This window comes from Poecilia mexicana, unplaced genomic scaffold (assembly GCF_051168715.1).
Source record: "Poecilia mexicana isolate PSO_F unplaced genomic scaffold, ASM5116871v1 scaffold_8, whole genome shotgun sequence".
Classification (NCBI taxonomy): domain Eukaryota; kingdom Metazoa; phylum Chordata; class Actinopteri; order Cyprinodontiformes; family Poeciliidae; genus Poecilia; species Poecilia mexicana.
In genome coordinates this window covers 18,032,085-18,055,341 of record NW_028263377.1, presented here as the reverse complement: position 1 = coordinate 18,055,341, position 23,257 = coordinate 18,032,085, and the positions used below count along the sequence as shown (strand labels likewise).

General features: G+C 38.5%; 3 protein-coding genes across 7 annotated transcripts; 1 reads left to right on the top strand and 2 right to left on the bottom strand.

The window, feature by feature from the left end:
• Nucleotides 1-1,597: 1,597 nt before the first annotated feature.
• mrpl12 (mitochondrial ribosomal protein L12) lies at nt 1,598-5,304 on the bottom strand. 3 transcript variants are annotated; one of them, XR_015764121.1, is made up of 6 exons: nt 5,100-5,304; nt 3,445-3,658; nt 3,260-3,334; nt 2,986-3,123; nt 1,900-2,206; nt 1,598-1,730 (listed from the first exon to the last, which is right to left on the bottom strand). XR_015764121.1 is itself a non-coding variant. In XM_088008413.1 (5 exons), the coding sequence occupies exons 1-5, from the start codon at nt 5,156-5,158 to the stop codon at nt 2,090-2,092; spliced, it is 603 nt and encodes a 200-aa protein (XP_087864539.1). In that variant the 5' UTR covers nt 5,159-5,304; the 3' UTR covers nt 1,598-2,089. The 3 variants fall into 3 exon arrangements, 2 of the variants coding, with proteins under 2 accessions (XP_087864539.1, XP_087864540.1); XM_088008413.1 differs by having other exon boundaries at nt 1,598-2,206; XM_088008414.1 differs by having other exon boundaries at nt 1,598-2,206; nt 3,445-3,643; nt 5,100-5,303.
• A 997-nt stretch (nt 5,305-6,301) lies between these two features.
• Nucleotides 6,302-7,937, top strand: LOC106925869 (methyltransferase-like 26 B). The gene is made up of 5 exons (XM_088008412.1): nt 6,302-6,592; nt 6,683-6,845; nt 6,940-6,999; nt 7,282-7,349; nt 7,793-7,937. The coding sequence occupies exons 1-5, from the start codon at nt 6,393-6,395 to the stop codon at nt 7,935-7,937; spliced, it is 636 nt and encodes a 211-aa protein (XP_087864538.1). The 5' UTR covers nt 6,302-6,392.
• A 938-nt stretch (nt 7,938-8,875) lies between these two features.
• On the bottom strand, nt 8,876-21,645 carry hgs (hepatocyte growth factor-regulated tyrosine kinase substrate). 3 transcript variants are annotated; one of them, XM_088008409.1, is made up of 20 exons: nt 21,488-21,645; nt 18,728-18,812; nt 18,563-18,638; nt 18,048-18,140; nt 17,182-17,305; nt 17,006-17,058; nt 16,798-16,866; nt 16,536-16,660; nt 15,793-15,913; nt 14,437-14,535; nt 14,244-14,339; nt 14,098-14,136; nt 13,844-14,008; nt 13,526-13,739; nt 13,279-13,451; nt 13,048-13,188; nt 12,773-12,956; nt 11,909-12,039; nt 11,330-11,512; nt 8,876-10,123 (listed from the first exon to the last, which is right to left on the bottom strand). In XM_088008409.1, exons 1-20 carry the CDS (start codon nt 21,522-21,524, stop codon nt 10,013-10,015), a joined length of 2,319 nt encoding a protein of 772 aa, XP_087864535.1. In that variant the 5' UTR covers nt 21,525-21,645; the 3' UTR covers nt 8,876-10,012. The 3 variants fall into 3 exon arrangements, with proteins under 3 accessions (XP_087864535.1, XP_087864537.1, XP_087864536.1); XM_088008411.1 differs by having other exon boundaries at nt 15,793-15,886; XM_088008410.1 differs by having other exon boundaries at nt 17,182-17,299.
• Nucleotides 21,646-23,257: the final 1,612 nt, after the last annotated feature.

Here is a 23,257-nt window from a genome sequence, read left to right as displayed (position 1 = left end):
CACTTGCCATGTCAGGCCACCAGTAACAATGGTAATCCAAATGCTGGATTGTTAACACAAAGGCCTTGCAACGCTTCCAAAGATTTCTATGAGCAGTTTTTTCTTAAACATAATGAACATTTTTTTAGTAAAGCTTTATTTTGTGTGCGAGTTCAGAAAATTTTGCAAATCAGCCATCACCAGATGGATGATCTGTGTCTTCCATTCAACATTTAGTGTTTTATTGTCCAGTTTTGAATATTTTTTGCTTCTTCTACATATGTAAAATTCATCTTGCGTTACCAAAAAAGTCCTCAGTCTCATTCTTAAAGGCTTTTTGTAATCCTCGACTTAGAGCTTTATGGTCCACTGTCTGATCCACAGACAATATGGTTGCCTAATAAGTATTTAATCTCTTTAGCCTGCTTAAAATCAATTCCTAACAGCAGGACAGCTAACATTAAGATTATAAAGGGACTTGTAAATAATGAATCAGTCAGATATCAAAGATGTTTTGTCCAGGTGAAGCTGTCACACATTTCAGCTCCGTTCAGTCTTTTTAGAGACTTCCTACGCCACCTGGTGGCAAACAGTGAGCGGTGACGATTTTAAAGATTCTGGCTGTTTTAGAGGTCCGTACGCCCACTTTACGTCAAATAATTTTTTTTTTTTTTTTACAATGTCCAAGTTGAACGGAATCTTTCTTTGATGATTACGTTTACGGACTTTTGTACTAAACTGGGATAAAAACCTTTTGCAAATAGTTGAAACATTTTCCAATAGGTTTAGTTTTAAAAACTATTTACTTTTTGTTTTGAAAATTGCATTTCTTTTTATTAATGCCTCTCCATAAGTGCAACATATTTCAGCTCAAAGCATTCACAAACACAGCCTATGTTATTTACAGTGCATTTAGACATAATTTAAAGATTGTGGATTACCTCCAGTCATGCACTCATGTGCGTGGTCATCTCAATACATATCAAGAAGTTTTTGTATGTGAGCACAAGAATTTAAAAAGTGAAAACTCATTCCACAGAATGTATATTTTTTTAACTGTGGCATAAAGCTCCTGAAAAAGCAACAAAATTCAGTTTCTCATGAAACTGAAAAATATGTCAGATGTCTTTACTACCCAAATAGACTTTTTACTTCCACTCAGCCTTTCAACACTTCTACACAGCGCTCCGAACAGACAGATTCTTCAGATCGTGTCGTGTGACTTACCTTTACGTGGAGAAAATCAATGACTATTAATAAAATCCTATTTTTAAGAAATGTGGTCTCATGGAATATTTTAATTTCCCAACAAGCTGATTTTTGGATCAAAACTGAGATTTTACTTAATATTCACTTTTTGGATGACATTTCTGAAATTAACATTTCAATGACATCCTACATTTACTACACACATTTATGCGTTTATAAAGAAAATTCTGAGATGCACTTTTGCACAAAAAGCATCTTGTTTTCAGCAGGACAAAAAATAAAAGTTCCTTCACGGGTAAAACTGTGGTTTTCACTTACAGTGCTTCTTTAAGCACCGACTGAACCCATCTAGAAAATACGAGTGTTTCAAAACATTCAGTTTGACACAAAAACAGGACCAAGAAGCGAGTGAAATAAGAATACTTCAACTTTAATGACATTATTTCGAACTTTTAATGGACTCGGCGTCGACATCCACTGCGCTAGTTACATTTGGTGTTCCTCCACGTTTGTATCCATTCTCCTGCAGCTCAAACCTTCATCTGTGAACAGTTGAACATCAACACAGAGTAATGCACCTTTTGGCATCCAGGATAGCATTTCTGAAGCTTCCAAGCTACGCAACATGCGAGCGCATAACCAGGGAGCACAGCAGTCATTTGCGGAGGCTGAATTCTCTGGAAAGTTCACTCCAAAGTTGTACCACCCTACCTGACAATGCTAAAGGATGAGAGCGTTGGAAAATGTGTTTTCTTTCCATTTCTCTTCAGATCCTCTCTTTTTTCTTTCCTTTTGAGTTAAAAAAAAAACAAAAACAAAAACAAAAAAAAACATATACATGAAGGATGAAGTGCACGAACAACAGAACTCCAGAGTAAACGGGGCGAGTGGTTCCACGGGTTTACTCCAGCACCACAGTGCCACCTGCTGCTTCCAGAGCCGCTTTGAGTTTTTCTGCTTCGTCCTTGGACACATTCGCCCGGATTTCCTGGGGAAGGGACTCCACCAGCTTCTTAGCCTGATTGAAAGAGAGAGAGAAAAGATTGGACTGAGGCAATCTGCAACACTGATCTGGTAGAGTAAAAATATTGCATGTTTCGTAGCTCTTCATGCAGTTCTCAAGATTTAAAATATAAAGAAACTAATAATATAAAAAAGCTGCAAATTATAAGAACTAAATCTGTAGTTGTAATTAAACCGAGAGGTGAACATGTTTATGTAGATATTAGACAAACATCAGCACTGAAACCAACTTCATTTTTCTGCGACTTTTATTGTCTTTAGCCTTAAACCACTCTTGGTTCAGTCGTAGTGATTACACGGCTGCTTTAGATCGGAAAACAACCAGGAGTCTGCAACTCACTTGCATAATAAGGATTAATTTACACATGTACTGTTCATGTATGATGTTTGCCACTGACAGATTAAATAATACAACCAACATGTTACGTATGCATTCCTTTTCCTACAAAATAAATATTTGTAGCAGTCCCAACATCGCCTAAAAGAAATCTGGCAATAGTTTTACTGCTCAACAACCAATATTGTCACACATCTCATCTAACAAAAGATCCTAATTCTAAGCCACATTTTGTTCATGCAAACCTGAAAAATGCAACTACAAGTTGTTCTGCCTTGTGATCATCTACAAGAAGTTTGTTCTATTTTTTACAGCTGACCAAACACCAAAAACTCTTTTACACAGAAATATACCAGTGAAAACCTTCAAACAATAAAATAAACTTTACTTTTTTTAAGAGCGAGTAACAGAGCAAGCAGACATTGATTTACTCTTACCTGCACCAGATTCAAGCCTTGTATGCAGTTCTTCACTTCCTTTATAAGCTTTACTTTTTCAGCTGCTTTCAACTCTGTCAGTTTTACTGTGAATTGAGTCTTTTCTATCTTTACCGGCGCCTCCTCCTCTTCTGCGGCCTGGTTTCACAAGAAGGAAAACGAACAAGCAATGTCAGCCAAAAACTACAACCGAGATGTTAAGATTTTAAGTCACCGGATCGTGTCGTTTTTTTTTTTTGTTTTTTTTTATGGCGACCAGAGTCAGAGTTTGTACCTGAGCTGCAGGGACAGCAGATGCAGCCATTGCCCCCATCGGCATCATTCCAACATCTTGAATATTCAGAGTTTTCTGAAAGTGAGAATTAGAAGAGATTATCCCCCAAAAACGTGAGTTGGACCAAAGACTCCGGTTATCCAGGTTCAGCATTAAAAAAAAAAAAAGGGACCTTTTCCACAAACCTTGAGGAGCTCGTTGAGGTCTGACACCTCTAGCAAGGTGAGGCTGGCGATGTCGCTGACCAGCTGCTGGATTTTTGGAGAGTACTCTTTGGGCGCTCCGTCTAGAGCGGGCGTGGCTAAGGCTTCTGAAAAGGCGGTCGAACTGGTTTTCAGAAGCCGGACAGAACACAGAGCCGGTGCCTGCTGCTGAAGGTGGTGCCTGAAAAACACATGACTGTATCTGGTCATTATCTGGAGACACGTTGACGAAAAACAACAGGGATTCTGCGGGAGTTTAGCTTTGGGAATATCTGCTCTGAAAGCGATTCTCACTCTAAGGACGAGTTGGAAATGAGATTCTAAAGATGCTGAAATGTTGCAAGAAATAAAAAATAAAATAGATAAAAATGTATTAGTATGTTGCTTCTGTACTCAACGTATCATTTGAGTTATACGTTTCTTTCAGTATTATTGTTATTAGAAGCTGAACTGTTTGAGAATCACAAATTTTCAGATTGATCAGAAGGCAGCAAGTCGTCTTTCAGCTGATACTAAAAACAACAAAGACAACCTCTGGCTTTCTGCACATTTCAAATCTGATTTGAAGGCTTCTTTTTTCAGTTTTAACAATTTTCTCATTCCACTCAAATGTTAAACATGTGCAACCAAGTCAACAAGTTAAGTCCACAATGTTTTAAAGCCAACATAAAAGTGTGATCACAATTTGTAATGAGTGGTCCAAATCTAAAAACAAAAAATACCAAAATCTCTGCATAAGTCTCAACTTTTGGTTATCTTTTGATTTAAACATAACATTTTACTTTAGTCAAACTACTTTCATTGCTTTTTTAGTTTTTAATTTTCACATTCATTAATTTTATCACACATTACTGGATATATATTATTAATTTGACCACCTCACAGCACATTCTTGATATACTATTTTTCTTACATTTCATTTTAACAATAATTTTGAACATATATATTAAATATAACTTAAGCATCTTATCAAACCTACTTTTGACACCTTAGTTTAAGTAATACTTACTTTTTAAATTACAATATTTTATAAAGGACAAAAGGTAATTGTCTTGCACATTCCTGGATACTTTTAAATATTACCCAATACATGGTAAAAACAGAACTACAGGTATCTGTAGCTTCATACTAACAACTCGATGCCATTTTAAAAACAGTAGAAAGCTACCGTACATTGTTGCCAGATCTGCTCTCTCCAGGTGACTCTGCGTGTTTTTTGTTTTTTTTTACTTTTAAATCTGAAATATCTGGCAACCAAATTAGCAATAAACAAACTCCAAAGAATGTCACTGTAACTGTCAGTAAAAGCAACCTAATGAAGACAGAAAACGGCCCACCTGAAAGGGTGGATTTTAAAGTCTGGCTGTGTTTTACAACATCAGTCAAATAGTAACATGATGCTGCAGTTGCAACCAGAGAGAAGACATTAACCACCGGCTAACTCACCTGAAACACCGTCGCGTAGAATGAAACTGGGTTTAAACTGCAGCCTAATACAGCATGCAGTATCTCCACGACGTTAGCAGAGATAAACACGAGATAATATGCAATAACAGCGGCATCAGAGACTGGCTGTCTGCCCTTGAAGAAACCCCCAAGAAGACGCAGAGATGAGCGACTGTTCCGGGGTTACGTACCGGTGAACGTTCGCGGCGGCCCGCAACGCGGTCCGGAGGCAGCGTCTGGTGCAGTACATGCTGGCGTTAACCGGAGCTGTGGAGCCCAAAGTCCCACTGAAACAGAACAAATCGAGATGAGCACAGACAGGTCCAATTCCAGAGCCTCAACAGCACATGGCGTCCTCCCCGTGCCTGACCTACCCACAATGCATTAGATGAACTCGAACTGTTAGCAAACCTACGGGAGCTGATAAGGGACAATGCGCGCTAAAGTAATTATGGTTCTCCAAACAAAATGACCTAGACTGGTATTTAGAAGAGATGTCAGAAAGACAATATTGAGAATTCATAAGTGCAAACTGGTGCAAGTGACCTGTAGCAAATGCTCTGTACAATGCATTTCAGTCCAATGAAAAAGACAAAAAAGAAACATTATGTCAGGTTGTCAAAATAAAGAGAAGTTATAAGAATTTGCATTCCAGACTAGAATTAATGTATGCCCCAGTTATTATTAGTGAAAGACAACTCTTAACAAATAGGGTTTAACCTTTAAAGGAGTTCAGCGTCCCTACATTTTTGCTGTATTTTGGAAGTTTGTTCCAGATTAGAGGAGCATAAAAACTGAGTACTGCTTCTCCACGTTTGGATCCGGTTCTGTGGATGCAGAGATGACCTGAGTGGCTCATAAACTAACAGAAGTATTTTTAAAATCTGTTCTCTGAGCTACAGAGAGTCGGTGTAAGTACTTTATTGTTGGCATGATAGCTAGTTTTAGTGAGAAAGCTAGTTGCAGCATTCTGGTTTAGCTGGAGTTGTCTGACTTCTTAGGCAGACTTGTGGACACTGTTGCAGTAATCAATTTCACTAAAGACAAACACATAAGTGAATATTTTTAGATCTTGCAGGGACATTGGTCCTTAAATCCTGGAAATATTATTCAGGTGATAGAAGGCTGACTTTGTAATTGTCTTTATGTGTCTCTGTAGGTTCAGTAAGGGTTGTTCAGTTAGTTGTATCACATTACTCAAACGCACCTTTACAGTATTTATATTATTTTTGTCCTCAATTTACACTTGTGTCCTAGCCTTACTACCATGGGGTGGAGTGCAGAGTGAATCCTCTTAACCAGGTAATCTGTCAACCCATCTGCTGTTACAGTCACCCAGCCCACGTCCACTCTACACCAATATGTTACTTCTTAGATAAACTCTGCAGCCCAGCAAAAGAGAGGGTAAGATGTAACCTTTGGTATAAGAGATTAGTACATTTGACTTAAAGATTTGACCCACTGTTCTATCTCTCTTCCAGATCATGCTGCTCTCTCCGCAGGCAGAGAGGAACTGGGAGGGTATCTGCGAGGTGCTCGAAGACGTGCTGGACGATCAGTCTCACAAGCAATTATTTGCTTTAGAGATCGGCTCCGGAACAGGACAGCATGTCATACGGTTTGCACAGAAGCTACCTTTCGTTACCTGGCAGCCATCGGACATCAAAGAGGAGTGCCGAGACAGGTTTGTCTCTCACAAACCTTTTTTTTTGTTTGTTTGTTTTCCCCCCCAGCAAGTCATGTAAAAAGTGAAGGAATGCGTATTCATTTTCAGCATAAAGGCATATATAGCTGCAACCCATGTGAAAACTGTGCTGCAGCCAGTCCTGCTGGATGCGAGTGAACCTTGGGACAAATGGGCAGGTGTTTCTCGTAACACCTGTGATGTTATTGTCGCCGTTAACCTCCTGCAGTACAGCTCCTTCAAAACAGCACAGGTAGGCATCTGAAAAACCAGCTGGAAATCTGCCACTCTTGAGAAGCTCACACATTTATAACCGGCGTCCCTTTTGCATCTAATATTTTTCCAAGGGTGTAATCAGTGGAGCAGGACAGATCCTCAAACCAAATGGCCTTTTGATAACATATGGGGTATGTTGAAAACAGCTTGCTATGTTACACACTTCACATTATCATCAAGTTGAACATACGGTTAAAGCCAGATCATGATATTCACTCATCATGGCTATGGATGTTGCAGTCATTTGGATATTTTAATGAGCCATTTTAAGCCCTTCTCCCATTTCTTTTGTTCAATTATTTATAAGCTGCTTATTATCCACTGATATGACATTTAAGGTTATGGTCACAATGTACAAAAACATGATCCCACAACGGGCTTTAAACACCGACACCTTGCTGAATATTGTTCAGGTCTATGCCGTTAATGGCGTCATTACACCAAGCTGTAATGAAGTTCTGGATGAAGAACTGCGGAAACTGTGAGTAAAAACTGTTTCTGTTGTTTATGTGTTCATGATGGAGCTGCTCAAAATTTTCAGAAACATTGTTGGAAATATGTTGGGATGTTAGATGACTTCTTTGCTATTTTATTGTTGACTGTTTTAAGATCTTGTTGGAAGTGTGAGGAATTTAGTTTTTACTTAAAGCAGAAATATCAAACTAATTTTTACTTTGGGTCATATCTTGAATGTTCTCAAAGGGACGGTGTTCCAAAATGTATTTATAAAAACCCTTTAACAAGCTGCTGAAGTATTAATAAATGGCTGCTTCTACATTCGATACGTAAAATTAACTGATATTGAACGTCTTTACACACCGACATCATTTGGCAGAAGACGGATAAAGACAGATTTGATTGGTAAAAAATTATATTTAAACTCACAACTGTTTAAATAACAGCTGGAGTCATTCTGTTGGTCAGGAATCCAGAGTGGGGTCTTCCAGACCTTGATGTCCTGAGACAGCAGGCCTATGGAAACGGGCTGCGTTTGGAGAGAATGGTGAGAAATAATGTGCTAAAAACTCTCAATGTAGTTACAGTACAAACACCAAGATATATCTGGTAACACTTTATTTGACGGGGTGTGCATAACGCTGACATGACTCTGTCATAAACATGACGTAACATCTATCATGAACATGAATAAGTCCTCATGAATGTCTATGACTGTTGTCATGAAGTGTCATTCGGTAAATAATGACACTTTTAAAGCAAAGTTGGTTTAAAAGTTGCATTAAAAGTGCCAAATTTGCATGATAAATAACACTTTAATGCGGCTTTTAGAGCAACTTTGCGTCAATATTTACCGAATGAAACTTCATGACAACAGTCAGACATTCATAAATACTCCTTCATGTTCATGACAGATGTTATGTCACGTTTATGAAAGTGTCATGTCAGTCTTATGCACACCCTGTCAAATAAAGTGTTGCCATATATTTTATGCATGTAAAATTTTACTTTCAGGTTGAGATGGAAGACTACTACAAATGCCTCATCTTTAGGAAACTCTGAGGGTTATCCCTGTTAGACATTATTCAACAAATCCACAGGACAGAGGAGCACGAAAAAGAATCACAACCATATTCTTTAGCAAATTTTGGATGGAATATTATTGTGGAAGTGGTTAATTTACTTACATATGTTAGAAGTTTGAGAACATTTTATACAGTTTAGTTTGGTTGGATGTACATAATCTACCAGCATGTCATTTCCTCTCATCAGGTCTGCACTTCTGTTTTGTTTACCACACCTTTATTATTTTTAATGTTTTTTTTTCCTTTGTTCATTCTAAATATTGTGAAATAACTGAAAAATATAGTTTTTCGTATTGTCACATGCATTTGTAAAACATTAAACGCACTGTTCATGTCTCATCTGTGTATCGCAACTTCCTTGTTTAAATTTCTTTGAATTTGCATTTATTTGGATGAACATGATGTAAATTGAAACTTGCGATTTTTTTTTAAATCCAGGTGGGAAATAAGACAAAGTTGAAGCAAGTTGACAGTAAGAATCTGAAGTTTATTAAATATATTTTTAAAATTACTTTAAAGTCAGATCAGAACGATGGAATTAAAGAAGTTCACACATGGAAACTGAAGAGATACAGAAAGTGTGATACGTACATGCAGCACATTTTCATTCTATAAGCATTTCCATATTTCTAAAAAAGAACAAACAAACAAGTACACTTGAGAAAGAGTGCCCACCTGAACTTTCTTCGCAGCTTAACTATTACACCAGAATGACCATTAATTAAATCTACGCTTGTTTCAGCCATGTGATGTTTTACTTGGCAACAACTGACATTTCATTAAAAAAAAAAAGGTTGCATGTCGTGGTTAAGGTTTCCAGGCTGATTTTAGTATTTCTTGGTAACCAACAGTAAAATGCAGTTATTGAGCTATACAACAAGGGTTAGACAACACTTCTATAGCATCCCTTTAATGCATTTATTGATTTTAGAAACTATAATCAGACACTCCACAGTCCAAACTGCGCACAACAAATAAATCCCAAAATAGAAGGAACTAAATTTGTGTCTGTGAGGGACACCTGGAAAACCAGATGACGGCCAGCTTTCACAACTCAAACAGCCCCTCGCTTCATCCACAGCCTCTTTAACACCAGACAGATGTTTCCTCAGTCGCTGACAAAACAGGTTGTAATATTCCACTGCCATTGCAGAAAATCTCAATTCAACGTGCTAATGATTTATTTTAGAAAAACACGAAACAAAAGAGGCTGGTCTTATTTTTGTCTTCTAAATAATATAATATTTTCTTACTCATGTTATCTTGAACACCACTGATTATTATTTTTGCGCTTTAGTTATTCGTTTAATAAAGAAATACTACATACACATCAGCCGAAAGATGACAGAAGATGGGGGTCGTGGGTTTTGGGGCTCTCCGTAGCAGCTTCACCCCCATATTCCCTCACTTTATGGGGGGGAAGAGGCAAGGAGAGCAACAGTTCTGCAACATCATCACAACATTTCACTTTGCCACAACATCACAGCAAGGTGGAAGGTGGGAATTTAGTTTATATTTCCAAAGGGAAACCTCTGAGTCCAGGAAAGGGGTGTTAAAGGAAGAGAGAAGGTGTAGTGTGTGAAACTCTGCAGTGTGGGAGCTTTCAGTCGAAGGAGATGAGCTGTGCCTCTGCACTGCCGGGAACCGCTTGAGGCATCTGCTGTTGTGCCTGGGGCTGCTGTTGCTGCTGCGGCGGGCCACCAGGGGGAGCAACCTATCAAGATGTAAACACAAAGGTAAAAAAAAAAAAAAAAAAGAATGATTAGTGAAAAGAGATCTTAAAATAACCTGGAGTTTCTGAATAGAAGTCGCAGGAGTGAGCTTTGTTATTATACCAGTCTGCAGGAACTATATAGTTAACCTTAAAATGTCCTTAGAGTCCTACAGAGGAATTACTCTGCCTAAAAAGTGCATAAGTGACCCGAAGGGCTAACATCCAGCAGCAATAAATGCAGCCTTCACAAAACGCTTTGACAAACCAGTTTTGGATTATCTACAAGCATCTCATCATAAATCCAGTACCTTTCATAAAACTGTTCATAAGTGTGAAGTGGATTAATAATAGCATACGAGGTTTTTAACATTATTTATTGGTAAAAATCTGAGAGTGATTAGCAACTGCATCGAAAACTCTTTGCTCTGATGACCTCAAATAAAATCCAGTGGAATCAAATTAATGAAAATAACAGACAAAATAAAATAAAATTCAGACACTTTCTACTATGAAAAGAAGAATAGCTATTAAAAAAACATATTTCTAAATGAGCAAAGATAGAAGACTAAACAGATGCTGCCAAAATTTCAACAAAAGGTGTTTTTACAAATCAGTGACACAGTTTAAACAAACTCACTTCAGAGTTTTACTTATATAACGTACCATTTTCTTTTCATTTCTGTATTAGGCAAATAAAATGCACCTCCACCCCTCAAAAAACTATAGTGTTAACAAGACAAAAAAATGAATACTTTTGCAAAGCACTGTACAACTCTTGGCACTGCTCTGACCCCTCTCTACCAACAGATGGCGTCTCGGTAGGCTGCTCTTTCTGTTCTCCATGTTTAATGTAATCCTCTCACACAGGGAAGTGGCCATCCCAACCACTGGGACTAACCCACCATTTGTCACGAAGAAGGAACTTCCTGGTTAAACCGTTCAACAGCTTGGGTATTGTCTCAGCTCTCACTCTAAACTGTGGCTCTCCAACGCTGAATCCTTTATCCACAACATTAACACCATCATGATGAACTCCATTAGTATAAAAGCACTGTCTCAGCAATACTGACCACTTAAAGCACTTTAGCAGAACTAGGACTGTATGTGTTGGCTACGTAATAAAAAAAAAAGGAGAAAAATAGTATATTTAAAAGTGAACTGTAGTTAATGAACATTTAGTAAAGAATCCACCAATATTTAACCGACCTGCTGGTACATGGGCTGCTGTCCCGGCATGTAGGGCTGCTGTGGGGCCATGTTGGGGTCCTGCCCTGGCAACGCTGAGATCATGTTCTGCATGTTGTACGGTTGGTAACTCATGTAGGCCATCCCGTTGGTGGGAGCCGCCTGCGACATGGGGGGGATGCTTTGGGCTTGGGAGACCACATTCTGCACACAAACAGAGAACAGTAAGGCGTCGTCGCTTTAAATGGACCGGTTTTAGTTTTAACCTGTTGGTCTCAGGTTGTCATTCACAATGACAGGGGTGTCAAACTCCAGTCCTCAAGGGCCGCTGTCCTGCAGTGTTTAGATGTGCCACAGGTAAAAAACAGTGGAATGAAATGGCTTAATTACCTCCTCCCTGTGTAGATCGGTTCTCCTGAGCCTTGCTAATGACCTAATTATTCTTTTCAGGTGTGGTGCAGCAGAGGCACATCTAAAAGTTGCAGGACAGCGGCCCTCGAAGACTGGAGTTTGACACCCCTGTCACGAGAGGACCCAAATTTGGGTCCTCTAGTGACAGACAGGTTAAATGATCAAACATTTGGATGGAGGCATTCGCACCTGGTAGGCCTGAGTGGGCGTGGGCTGATAGTTGGAATAGGGGGGGCTGGTGGTGGGCGGGGCCTGGCCTGGAGGAGGCTGTCCGTTGGTGCCTGCAGGCTGGTACATGTATGCATTTACCATGTTGGGATCTGGCAAAAAAAAGAATAAAAAAATAATTAAAATATTACAACTTTTGTGGGTATGATTATTGACCTTAACACACCGTCATTTTCATCAAGAAATATATGCATAAAATCACTTATGGTTCATGACGAGGGAAGATTGTCAAGCTCAACAATTATTAGAAAAAAAAAAAAAAAAAGCAAGTTTCCCAACAATATGTAAATATGCAGTCATTATAACATGGTGATAACCAAAACATAAACAACCATTTCAGAATGTCATGGGTTATAATATTTTCAAAATAATCTCCACAACAGGAATGTAAATAAATCAGTAATGAAAAAGTGATTAAGATGGCCTTTCAGAACAAAGTTTACTTATAAAGCCATGCTCCACATTCTCTTGGATTATTAGATGACGAGTTTAAAAAACATCTAAAGTTGAAACAAATTGATCTCAGGGTAGACAGGACTCCTTTCCATATGGAATATGAAGTAGATCTTTATCACAGCACATTTAAAGACATTTTAATAACCATGGTAGAGGCTGGAACTCTGTGTTTCAGCTACTGCTTGTGGACGAGCAAAATAAAAGCAATGTTGACATATTTATCACACTGCTGGGTTCAGAGGTCGAGATGTTCTGTGCAGCTGGTGTCGGTGGACAATTTACTGTGTTATAATTTCAAAGAATCACGTCTTTATGAATTAACTGGTAACAAACGGTAAACATAACAGATTTTCTGGTGGAACTAGAGACCTGTGGGAGCAGGGGGCATGGCCTGGTACTGTCCCGGTGCAGCCTGCCCTGGCTGATTCATGTACATGTTGTGCATAGGCGAGCCCTCCACAGAACCAGCGGGGCTGAAGGTGCCAGGGTAGCTGGGTGGACCACCAGGCTGGTATACCACTCCTCCAGCGACATTAGGAGGCAAAGACTGCATCTGCATAACAGAATAAAAAAATATTTATAAAAACAGGGTGGATTTGTTTGTCAGGAGAAGTGTTCTTTTATTGGACTGAAGCAATGAGTACCTGGGCGTAGGGCAGAGAGAAAGCAGGCATCTGGGCTCTCATCTGGATCGTGTGTTTCTGCTGCTCCAAGCGCATCTGCCTCTCCTTCTCCTGCTCCTGGAGGCGCTGAATGGCCAGCTGCCTCTGCATCTCCAGGTACTCCTGAAGGTCAAGTAAACATGTTAGAATGGTAATGAATATTACAACAACACATCTGTTATTAGTGGAAAGAAAACAAAAAAACAACATTACCTGCTTTTTCTGCCTCATGATCTCCAACTTCTGTGCCAGCTGGATCTGCCTTTGCCTCTCGGCCTCCTCTGCAGCTCTGCGCAGCTTCTCCCTGTGTTCGTCACGGAGCGCGTTGAGGGCAGCCCGGGCGTCGCGCACTTGCGCCAACTTGTCCTGCAGCCCCTCGTAGTACACTGACAACATCCAGGACATCACAGTTCAGGGACTGGACATAAGACGGAAAGGCATTCGCAAAGCAGAAACTCACATCGCTTTTCATCCAGCTGGTTCAGGATGTCCAGCAGCTGAGGATGCATGTTGTTGATGGACTGAAAGAGGGACAGCACGGCGCTGTCGTTGGTAATGCTGCGGCCACGCATGTGGTTGCTCTTCATGCGGTTGAGGAACGTAGTGACAGCGTTCTGCAGAGCCTTGAGAAACTGCTCGTGGTTCTCCTCGGACTCGCCGTTCTGGTATGGTTGCTGAGGAAGCGGCGACAGAGAACACATGAGCGGGGAGCTGATGCTTCAACAGACCCAGGTCAGTTTAACGCGTGTCTGGACATCTGTGTAAAATCTGGACGTACCTCGACTATGCTGACGGGCTGGACGGGGACGTGACTTTCGACAGGCTGGCTGATTGGTGGAAGGGGCTCAGCCAGCGACACGGGAGCAGGAGCTGAGGGGGTGGGACTCTTCCGAGCGTCTTCCTGCTTCTTTTCCCAGTATGTTCTATTCAGGTAGCGCGCCAACTGCAATTAAAAGACAATTAAAAATTTAAAAGTGGCAACTACTTCAGTGATGATATGAATAAATTAATTCAAATTCAAGGTGAACGTACCTCAGGGTCTACTTCTTCGGCAGATGGAGCAGAGGAGTTCTGCGACACACAAATGTTTAAAGGTGATCCACAAGGAATCATATTTATAAAGTACGTGACGTGCAGACATATTTTTTTATGAATATGACACTAATGTTTGTTATTACCACTGGAGAAGTGTAAAGGGTGCTGACTGGAGGTGCTGAGGAGGTCACTGGGGTAGGATCAGCTTTGGGATACATCGAGTACGAGTTCTTCTGTCTCTGCAAGTGACCAAATGAGTTCGTTTTTTTTTTTTTTCCTCCATCTGACAAACTGGCATTAAATCATCTATTCATTCAGCATGTAACTCTAACCCACCATCCTCTCCTTCTCTTCTGCCTCGCTTTGGGAAAGAGCAATGGCCAGCTGCAGCTCCTCCTCCTCCTGCAGAGCTGCTTCATCTCTCTTCGGAGGCATCTGGTCAGAAACAGAAGCAAGAAAAACACCCAAAGATAAGAAACTCGACAATCCAACGATGAAGGAAAAGATATAGTCACACAATTTATCTACATGGCAAGTAAAGATATGTAAAAAGACTTGAAACACATTTATCTTTTGCTGTAGCATCATAACCTCACAAACAATTTAGAAAAATACAACCTTGAAATCAAGTCCATGAATTTGGGGGGGCGGGAGGGAGTCTAAATATTTATTTAATAGAAATTACTGGTGGCACAATTATTGGTACTACTGCTTTGTAAAAAAAAAAATAAAAAGAAAAGAAAAACATTTTCCCAACTTGTTTTGACTTTATTCAGTTTTCTAACATTGAGCATCAGGTGCCCCGAGTTTAGGTGGCTAAAAGCCAAGTCTTCTCACTAAGACGTGTAGTTCCCACACATTTATTTATTTTTAATGGTAGGTCAGAAAAAAGATTTTTCTTCTGGTCAGTTGTGCACTAACCCCTTGTTGCTAGTGGCTGGTATGGCCTGAAAAAACAACCTGAGGACGTGTCTGGTCGCTATGGAGAAAACTGTAATGTAAATTTTGAAGACTGTTATCACCTCCTTCGCCATTCTAATCATTGTGTTTAGCAGCAAGATGAATTTGCATCCTGGCCTGGGCGCATGGCTAAAAGCAGTGGGCCTTTGTGTTGTGTCGTATTTATAAACAAGGGAAAGGCAAATGCCAGGATTATTAATTACAAATTCTTGAAATCGTTGATCAACTTCAAAATATAAAGACAGAATAAAAATGGATTAAAAAAGGGTTCACAGAACCCCCAAAAAATACCAAGTATGACACATCAGTGATTAATGACTAATATTTATAATAAATAGCTACATTGTTAGAAGTAGATGCAATTTATAACAAAGACAAAATATACATTTGGAAAAAAAAATTAACAAATTTATCCCAACGATCCTTCTCTGTACGTTTCTTTACTAAATTTAAGAATCAACTTAAAACCTAAATAATCACACGCAACTCAAACAGGGCCACTTAAAATTATCCAGTTTATTTTAGATGAAATAAACTAGAAGCAATAATTGTACCACCAGTAATTACGTTAATAAATATTTAAGATGTGTTTCTTTCTCCACTGAACAAATCTACTCAAATTAGAGGTCGGATTTTTCTGAACTCATCAGTTTAAGATTATGCTACTATAATAAATTATCTATTTACTTTGAAGCTCTTGTACATATTTCACAGACAAAAGAAAGTAAATACCTGAGACTGTTGGGACAGTGGGCTGGTCAGATACTCGGGGGGCAGGTCAGTCGAGCTGGAGGAGGACGAGGAGGGGGCTTTACCTTCGGCTTTCCTAAGTGGAGGAGAGAGGGAGGGGTGGCTGGTAAGGAAAGGGGGTTCAGGGAGGACAAACAATCTTGTGAATCAGGGAAGAGCATGCTGATGCAAACACCTGTGACTCTCCAGACACAAAACAAGCAACAATTAGCACCAACAGGACATATTTACGTAATTATTAAGTTATTAGTTAAAAGACATCTACAGATTACAGTTCACTTCAAAACATGATTATCTGTGTATTACTGAATTCAGAAACGGTACATTGTCAACATTTACACGTGGTGTTACTGACACAAAAATCTGAGGAAAAGCCCCAAAATTAATAAAAAAGTGTAATAGATTTTTTTTTTCATTTCATAAAACAAGGTTAAAAAAATGTCAGTGACATTCACACAGCTTTCTGAGCTTCACCAGAAGCTCAGAAACAAGGCTAGTTGTTTACTGTTTACATGGAAACACTGCTGTCATCATACTCTGAAGCTGCAAGTAATATTTGCCTACATTTTCATATCTTATTTTAGAGATTAATGAGTTTTTTGTATGTGGGGGAGAAAAAAAAAACAAAAAAAAGTTTTCTACATGTTCGTAACATCTCTGCCAGACGACACACACTTTAGTTTCATATTCAAAGACACTCCTGCACTTTGGTCAGGGAAACTCACTTGTTTAGCTGCTCAAAGCAGGGCTCACACACGCGCACTTCCTTCTCGATGCCAAACTTTGGAATGGTGGAGTACTTAGACGAGCACTTCCCACAGAAAATTTGCCCACAGGCTCGACAATGATGCTGGAAAAGCAAGGAGCAGAAATCCAGGTGAATCCTTAGCTGCAGCTTTAAGCAGTCAACTAGACAAAGCGCTTTGATGCAAGGAAGAAAAACCATAAAATCTTCATGTGGCCCAGTTAGAAGGAAGCCCAGCCCACCTTTCTGGTCATTACTCCAAACTGAACTCTGCACCTGTGACACTCCTCAGCGTCAACCCAGTCAGGGGCCTGCAGAAGGTGAATATGAGGCATTAGATAAGGTGAAGCAAATGTATTTCTTTATCTCAATCTATCAGTAAGAGTCTGTTTTTATCATTTAAAAAAAGAAAGCACTAAATTAGTCATTAAAACAGGATAAAAGTCTCACTCTCTCAGCTGCAAACATGGCATCACTCTCCTTAAACTCAGGAAATACATGACCTATAGACAAGAAAAAGCAGTTTAGAGTGCAAAATGTATGCAATTCAAGAAGAGTTTCATTTCAGGTGAAGATAAGTCATACAAGTATTTACAGAGTTATAAATACAGCTTCTGAACACTTACCTTCCACTTTTAAGATCTGATAGGTGTCTTGAACTACCTTGTATTTGGGTTCGTTTCGGAAAGCGTGAGCCCAGGCTTGGATCAGGTAAAGAATCTTATTTCTGACATTTGGTTCCGTCTGTTTCTGATGGCAATAAAACAAATCACAGTCAACAAGGAGCCTCAACACATTTGAAGTGAACCTTTTTTTTTTTTTAAATAAAAACAATTTTTGTTGTCATAACAAGCCAAACGAATTCAACAGTATTTAGTGAGACCATAAGAAGTAAGGGAGAAATTCCCCTGCTGTTTTTCTGATGTGAAAACACTCATGTCACAAGACAATTACCTCAGCAGGAAGTAGTAAGAAGAATGCGCTTAAAAAACTAGAGTCACATGATGCAGTGTGAACCAATCAGATATTTCTGGCTCATACTGCAACACACGCAGCAGCAGGAGAGCAATGAGCACTGATTGAGTCAGATAAAGGGCTGGGAAAGGGCCAAAACACCCATGAGAAACCAAAACTGCTCTTTACCAATTTACCAAAAATGTTTTAATTTTTATTTAAACATGGAGAGTGGAGACCTAATGGAAAGTTGCACAGAAATATTTTTAGTCATAAGGTCAAATATGTATTGCTTCCAGCTACTAATGGTATCAGAATCACATAGTGATGCCCAGCTCGACTCCAGGAAAATGTCTATGATGAAAGCAATAAACTCTCCTCTTTATCAAAATAGAATACTGTCATAAAGGAACAAATATATGTCAAACTGTATGATTAGGTTAAATTAAAAAAGAGGTTAAAGTTGAGTGAAAACTTAAAGACAATTGAAACAGGACAGAAGAGATTTAAATAGTTTTAAAATTCAGAAGAACACCACCTTAAATAGATCCTTCAGTTCTTCCATGGTTTGTTTACTCGCGACCTCATCGTGGATCGTCTGTCCGCAGTTCTTCACCACAGACTCCAGAACCTGAAGAGAGACGGCCATTTTCCTAAATGTAATCCTTCACACTGTTAACCCCACAATGTGATCAAAGCAACATAATGGTATATACCGTACAGCCTCTCATTCTCATGTTTATTACTTAAATTCCCCAACATTTTCTATTCCGTTTTGTTTTTCATAGTATAGCAGCTGACAAACTCCTGAAGGCTTTCTGTCACTATGTTTAAAATAGTTGCAAAAACTACAAAGTAAAAAGTACACAATTTTAGTAGAAATGCCATCTTTACAAATCCATATTCAAACCTCTGGTAAAACAACAACAAAAAAAGTAAAACATGAAGTGCGCTTTTTACGGCCGATTAAAATAAATGAAATGGGGATTTTAAAAACTTTATAAAAGTTCCCCTCATGTTCAAAGTTCTAATTTTCCCCTTATAGCATCTTACCTCAAGTGCATAGAGCGCCACATGGGGATTTTTGTCATTCAGTTTCTTCTTAATGGCAGCAATAGCATATTTAGCTCTTCAGGGAGACAAAACGTTCACCGTTACTTTTAAAAGTCAAATATACTAAAGATATAATAGTTAAGGATATCAGACTAAAACACTCACTGTGTGTCTCCTTGCCGAATGAGGTCACAGATCTGAAGAATAGACTCCCAGTCAGTCTCCAAAAGCAGCTGACTGGTTGCTTTATCTGCAAGCAGCAAAAATTACTCACCATTTAATGAGCTAAAAGATTTGGAAACCACAGTTTAACAAATACAACAGCATACACCATTTACCGTTCAGATAATATCAACTTTTATCCATATGTCACTAAGAAACCTTTGCATTTTAAAACCCTGTGTGATCCCGATTGGTGAGATTTTAAAAAATAACTGGTGGCCAGATTAGTCTGAAGGAAATTTTAGCTTGTTTCTGTGGCAAACAGAAAGTTGTTTTCTTTCCTCAAATGGACAGCTTTTTTTTTTTTTTTAACACTGACCCACAACTGGATTGGTTTCAGATCACCTTCCTGTACATAATTACAATTGTTGCTTCCTTATTGTTGCTTTTTGACCCACATTATTTAAAATATATAATATGACAGATGTCCTCTAACTTTCCTGTAGAATCCAAACTTCAACGCCTTTGCTTTTGGCTCCCAGATTAATTCAGGACTTTCTTCATTGCAAGACTTTTGACATTTCATTTGTAAGTGTGAGAGCCCTCTAGTACAGTAGAAGTTAGCCTGGGTATCTTTATAATCGCACTGACAACTACGGACTTTGTGCTTCAGGCGACATACTTTGTTCAACCAGAATGGTTGAAGAAAGGTGAACATAACCTTGGAATTTATTTAATTTGTAAACACTTTAGTTAAATATTCTTCACCATTTTAGAGATGCTTTTATGCATGACTCAGTTTATTGACTTTTGGTGGACAAAAAAAAAAAAAGCTGTTCACAACAGGACCTACCACTTATGATCTATACTCTGTCAACAGGAAATGTGGTTATGTGACTTTAAATATCATCTACCTGCAGCAGGTTACACAGTCATTTTTGACCACGGATCATAATGTTTCATACTTATCAAGAAACTAAATGAGAATCTAAGCCATAATTAATGAAAATAGTGAGGATTATGCAGAAAATAATGTATAACTGAATTAAATTGTGATTATTTATCCACAGAATTCACTGAAATACTAAAACAGCAAAAATAATTAAACTGACAGATAAATTATTTCTTAAAAAAAAAAAATGTTTTTAACCCCCCGACCCCAGCAGTAGACTCAAAACATTTTATTAAGACGAGATTTTCATCAGTTGGTCTTCAAAATTACAGTTACTAATCACCATGTTGCTCAGGATGTCTGCAGTAATAGAGATAACTTAAAAGGTTACAAAATTAACTAATCAGTGACAATTTCCCAGTAGTTCCAAACAGACCGAATCCCTGTGGCATTCCAAATAATCCCCATTTTCATATGGTTTAAAAGAAATGAGGCCTTGTAGAATGAAACTGTAGGTTTGTGTCGTCTTGATTGGCGCCTCCGAGTTGAATTCTGAGGTTTTCACACCAATATCGTTACGCATTAATTTTACACGATCTTTCTGAATATCTTCAACTAGGGCAACACGATATAAGAAAAATCTCAAGACTGATATATTATTATATATTTTGATGGCGATTTCAATGGTAAATACATATTTTAAACACTCTTCTGTTTCTCACTCATCAATATTATGCTTCCAACTCTCTGTAGGCTTAAGGCTCCACCTTAATAGCTAAATAGGTGACTGAAATGCAGATTGCAAATACCTGACAATTAGAATATAAACACCAACAAATATATTATTTAAGTTATTTGTGATATTAATGTTGCTCTGACTGATATTGTAATGATGATATATTTTCAGTGTATTCTGTTGTCCTCATTTTGGTATACTGCTATTAAAAAATACCATCTTTAATACCTTTTACCATTATCCTTTTAAGTTTTGCAATGTTCCCAGCCCCCACATTGGACTAGCAAGGTTTTGTTACTTGCTGTGTTTTGAATTTGGGGATAGGTATGGCAAAACAAAAGCAGCAGGTCGAAGTCGATGAACCAGCAATAAGATGGTGATGAGAAAATAGAATTTGTTTATTTCCTTTGGGGTGATGGGTATTTCACCTCAAAGAGCCTGGTGAAAAGGAACTTGGAGTTTTCTCGTTACTAGAAAATATGAATTTGTACCATATCATTTCAATTTCTCCAACTGATTTAACCCAAGAAAATAATTTTTAAGTTATGACTTTTTGATCATTTGAAATGAATGGATGTAAAATTTGATTACTCTTACCATGTCACTAACCTACTACATTGAGAGGAGAGTCTATAAATACTGTTTATATTCGTTTCTAATTATATGACGCCAGCAGCTACTTACTGGACCTGTTGTAATATCTAAAAAGAATACACTTTAACCAGTTACATACATGACAACCGTACAATTTCATTTTTTTTTCCTTCTATTTTGACATGTAAAGAACTACATAGTAGGTGTCAGCAAAGATTTAACTGTTAGCTTATATACTTTCGTTAAGGAGACATAAACACATCTGAAGACAACCGACAGTCGGGTTTACCTTAACCGCAGTTTCCGCGACTCGAGAACATCGCGTTTGAATAGACAGCATAAACTGTATCTCCAAACTTATCCAGTTGTATTAATAAATTAAGCGAGTCTGTCAGGGCCTTCGAACAATAGCAAGCTAAAAGAAGCTAGCTGGCCTTAGAGCCACAGCCCTGTCAAAACAATATGCTGTAAAACATCGCACTTTCAGACTCACGGTTGAATAAAAGCTGATAACTATTAAAGAAATATGGTGTGAACTCACCTAGAAGCCTCTCAAAAGTGCCTCCACCTTTACCCATTGTCAATTCAGTTTCTGAAAGTGTCCGACGAGGTGTTTCGTTTGACCAGCGGATCCTGATATTTTCACCCACCACTGCGGCTAGCCTGTTAGCTTATCTGCTAGCCACAGAGTACAGCTGTGTTTTAGTCACAACTCTTCCTGCTTCTCACGGCGACAGCCATTGGGCGTCTCCCCCTAGCGACGAAACGATGAAATCACAAGACCAGTACCTTTGTAAAGGAATGGATGATCAACATTTTACAATAAAATACAAAACTGTTATTCAGCAGCGATAGTACCCCAGTAAAAGAAAAATTGCTGTTTTGTCAGCAACTTAAATTATTAATTAAGACTGTTTCACATTTTTGCTTTAACCATTTTAACTGGTTTCTTTTTTTAATGGTTCCTCATTTTGTGCAGACCAGATTTTTGTGTACTGCACAGAGTACTACAGTTTCTGGCTAAAATATTCTTACTTCTTGGACTTTTATTTATACAGTAGATTTAAAGCAACAGCTTTAATATGGATAAAATGAGAAACTTTAGTAAGAACAATTACACAATTAGAATGAACACATCTCAATATGATTAAAAGCTAAGGAATACAACTGAGTTTTCAAATGGTTTTCGAAATCGTCTAATACTGGGGAGGAATTGAGGTGAAGATACAGTCTGTTCCACAATTTAGGAGCAAAGGCCCTTACTACTCTGTGCTTTAATTTGGACCTCAGGATAGCTAATAGCAGACCTCAAAGATCTAGAGGAAGAGTCTTCAAATCCAGGTCTCCAGGTCAGGTGTCTTGCAACTTTTAGATGTGACTGTTGTAATGCTGACATCTTCTCATTGTAAATTGTCATCAAACCTTAAAGTGACTTTAAAACTGGACCAAGTGTTTAAAATATAAATTATGCACTTGTCCCACTCTGCCGCTTTACAGTTGGATTTTAAATTAACGCAGACTTACAGTATTTACAGCCTTACTCCACAATCACTGGTACAGGCGTACTTAGGTCATGTATGAGTCACCACCTGGCACTCAGAACACTGGCCGCTGTTGTTACGTTGTTGGAATAATGGTTCTATAATGTGGCATTGTGTTGCTCGCTCCTCTGCGGTTACGAAGAGAAAGGAGACAATCTGATGGGGGTGATCACATCACAACAGAAGATAAAAATAAAAAGTCTCAGAAATCCTGAAAAAAAAAAAAAAAAAAAAAAAGATATTTATTTGCTTTGTATGCGTTGCATGTGATGACTCGGAAGAAAGATCCAGAACAAAGAAAAGTCCTCTGGTACTTATTTCATCACATATTACAGAAAAATAAGTACACCGACTTAACTAAATAATTCTCAATGTAGCTCAATGATATTTATCATTGATTAATAAATTAGTGGAAATGTCTATTATATTTTAAATAGGGCTACTTTATTTAAACTGTTATATTAAAAAGCATTAGCAGAGTTTGATTTAAATGTGATCCCTCACAGTAATCTGTTGATGTTGTTTTTTTGGGGGGGTGGGTGGGGATGGGGGTTTGCACTGTAAATCATGTATATTATGTCTTTATGTTCCTGGCACAGTGTAGCTGGGACAGGAAAGAGGAGATGGTAGATAGGACAACACACGAACACACACACACACACACACACACACACACACACACACACACACACACACACACACACACACACACACACACACACACTCTTCTCAACAATATGGCTCCTCAAGTAAATGTACAACAGCCCCTA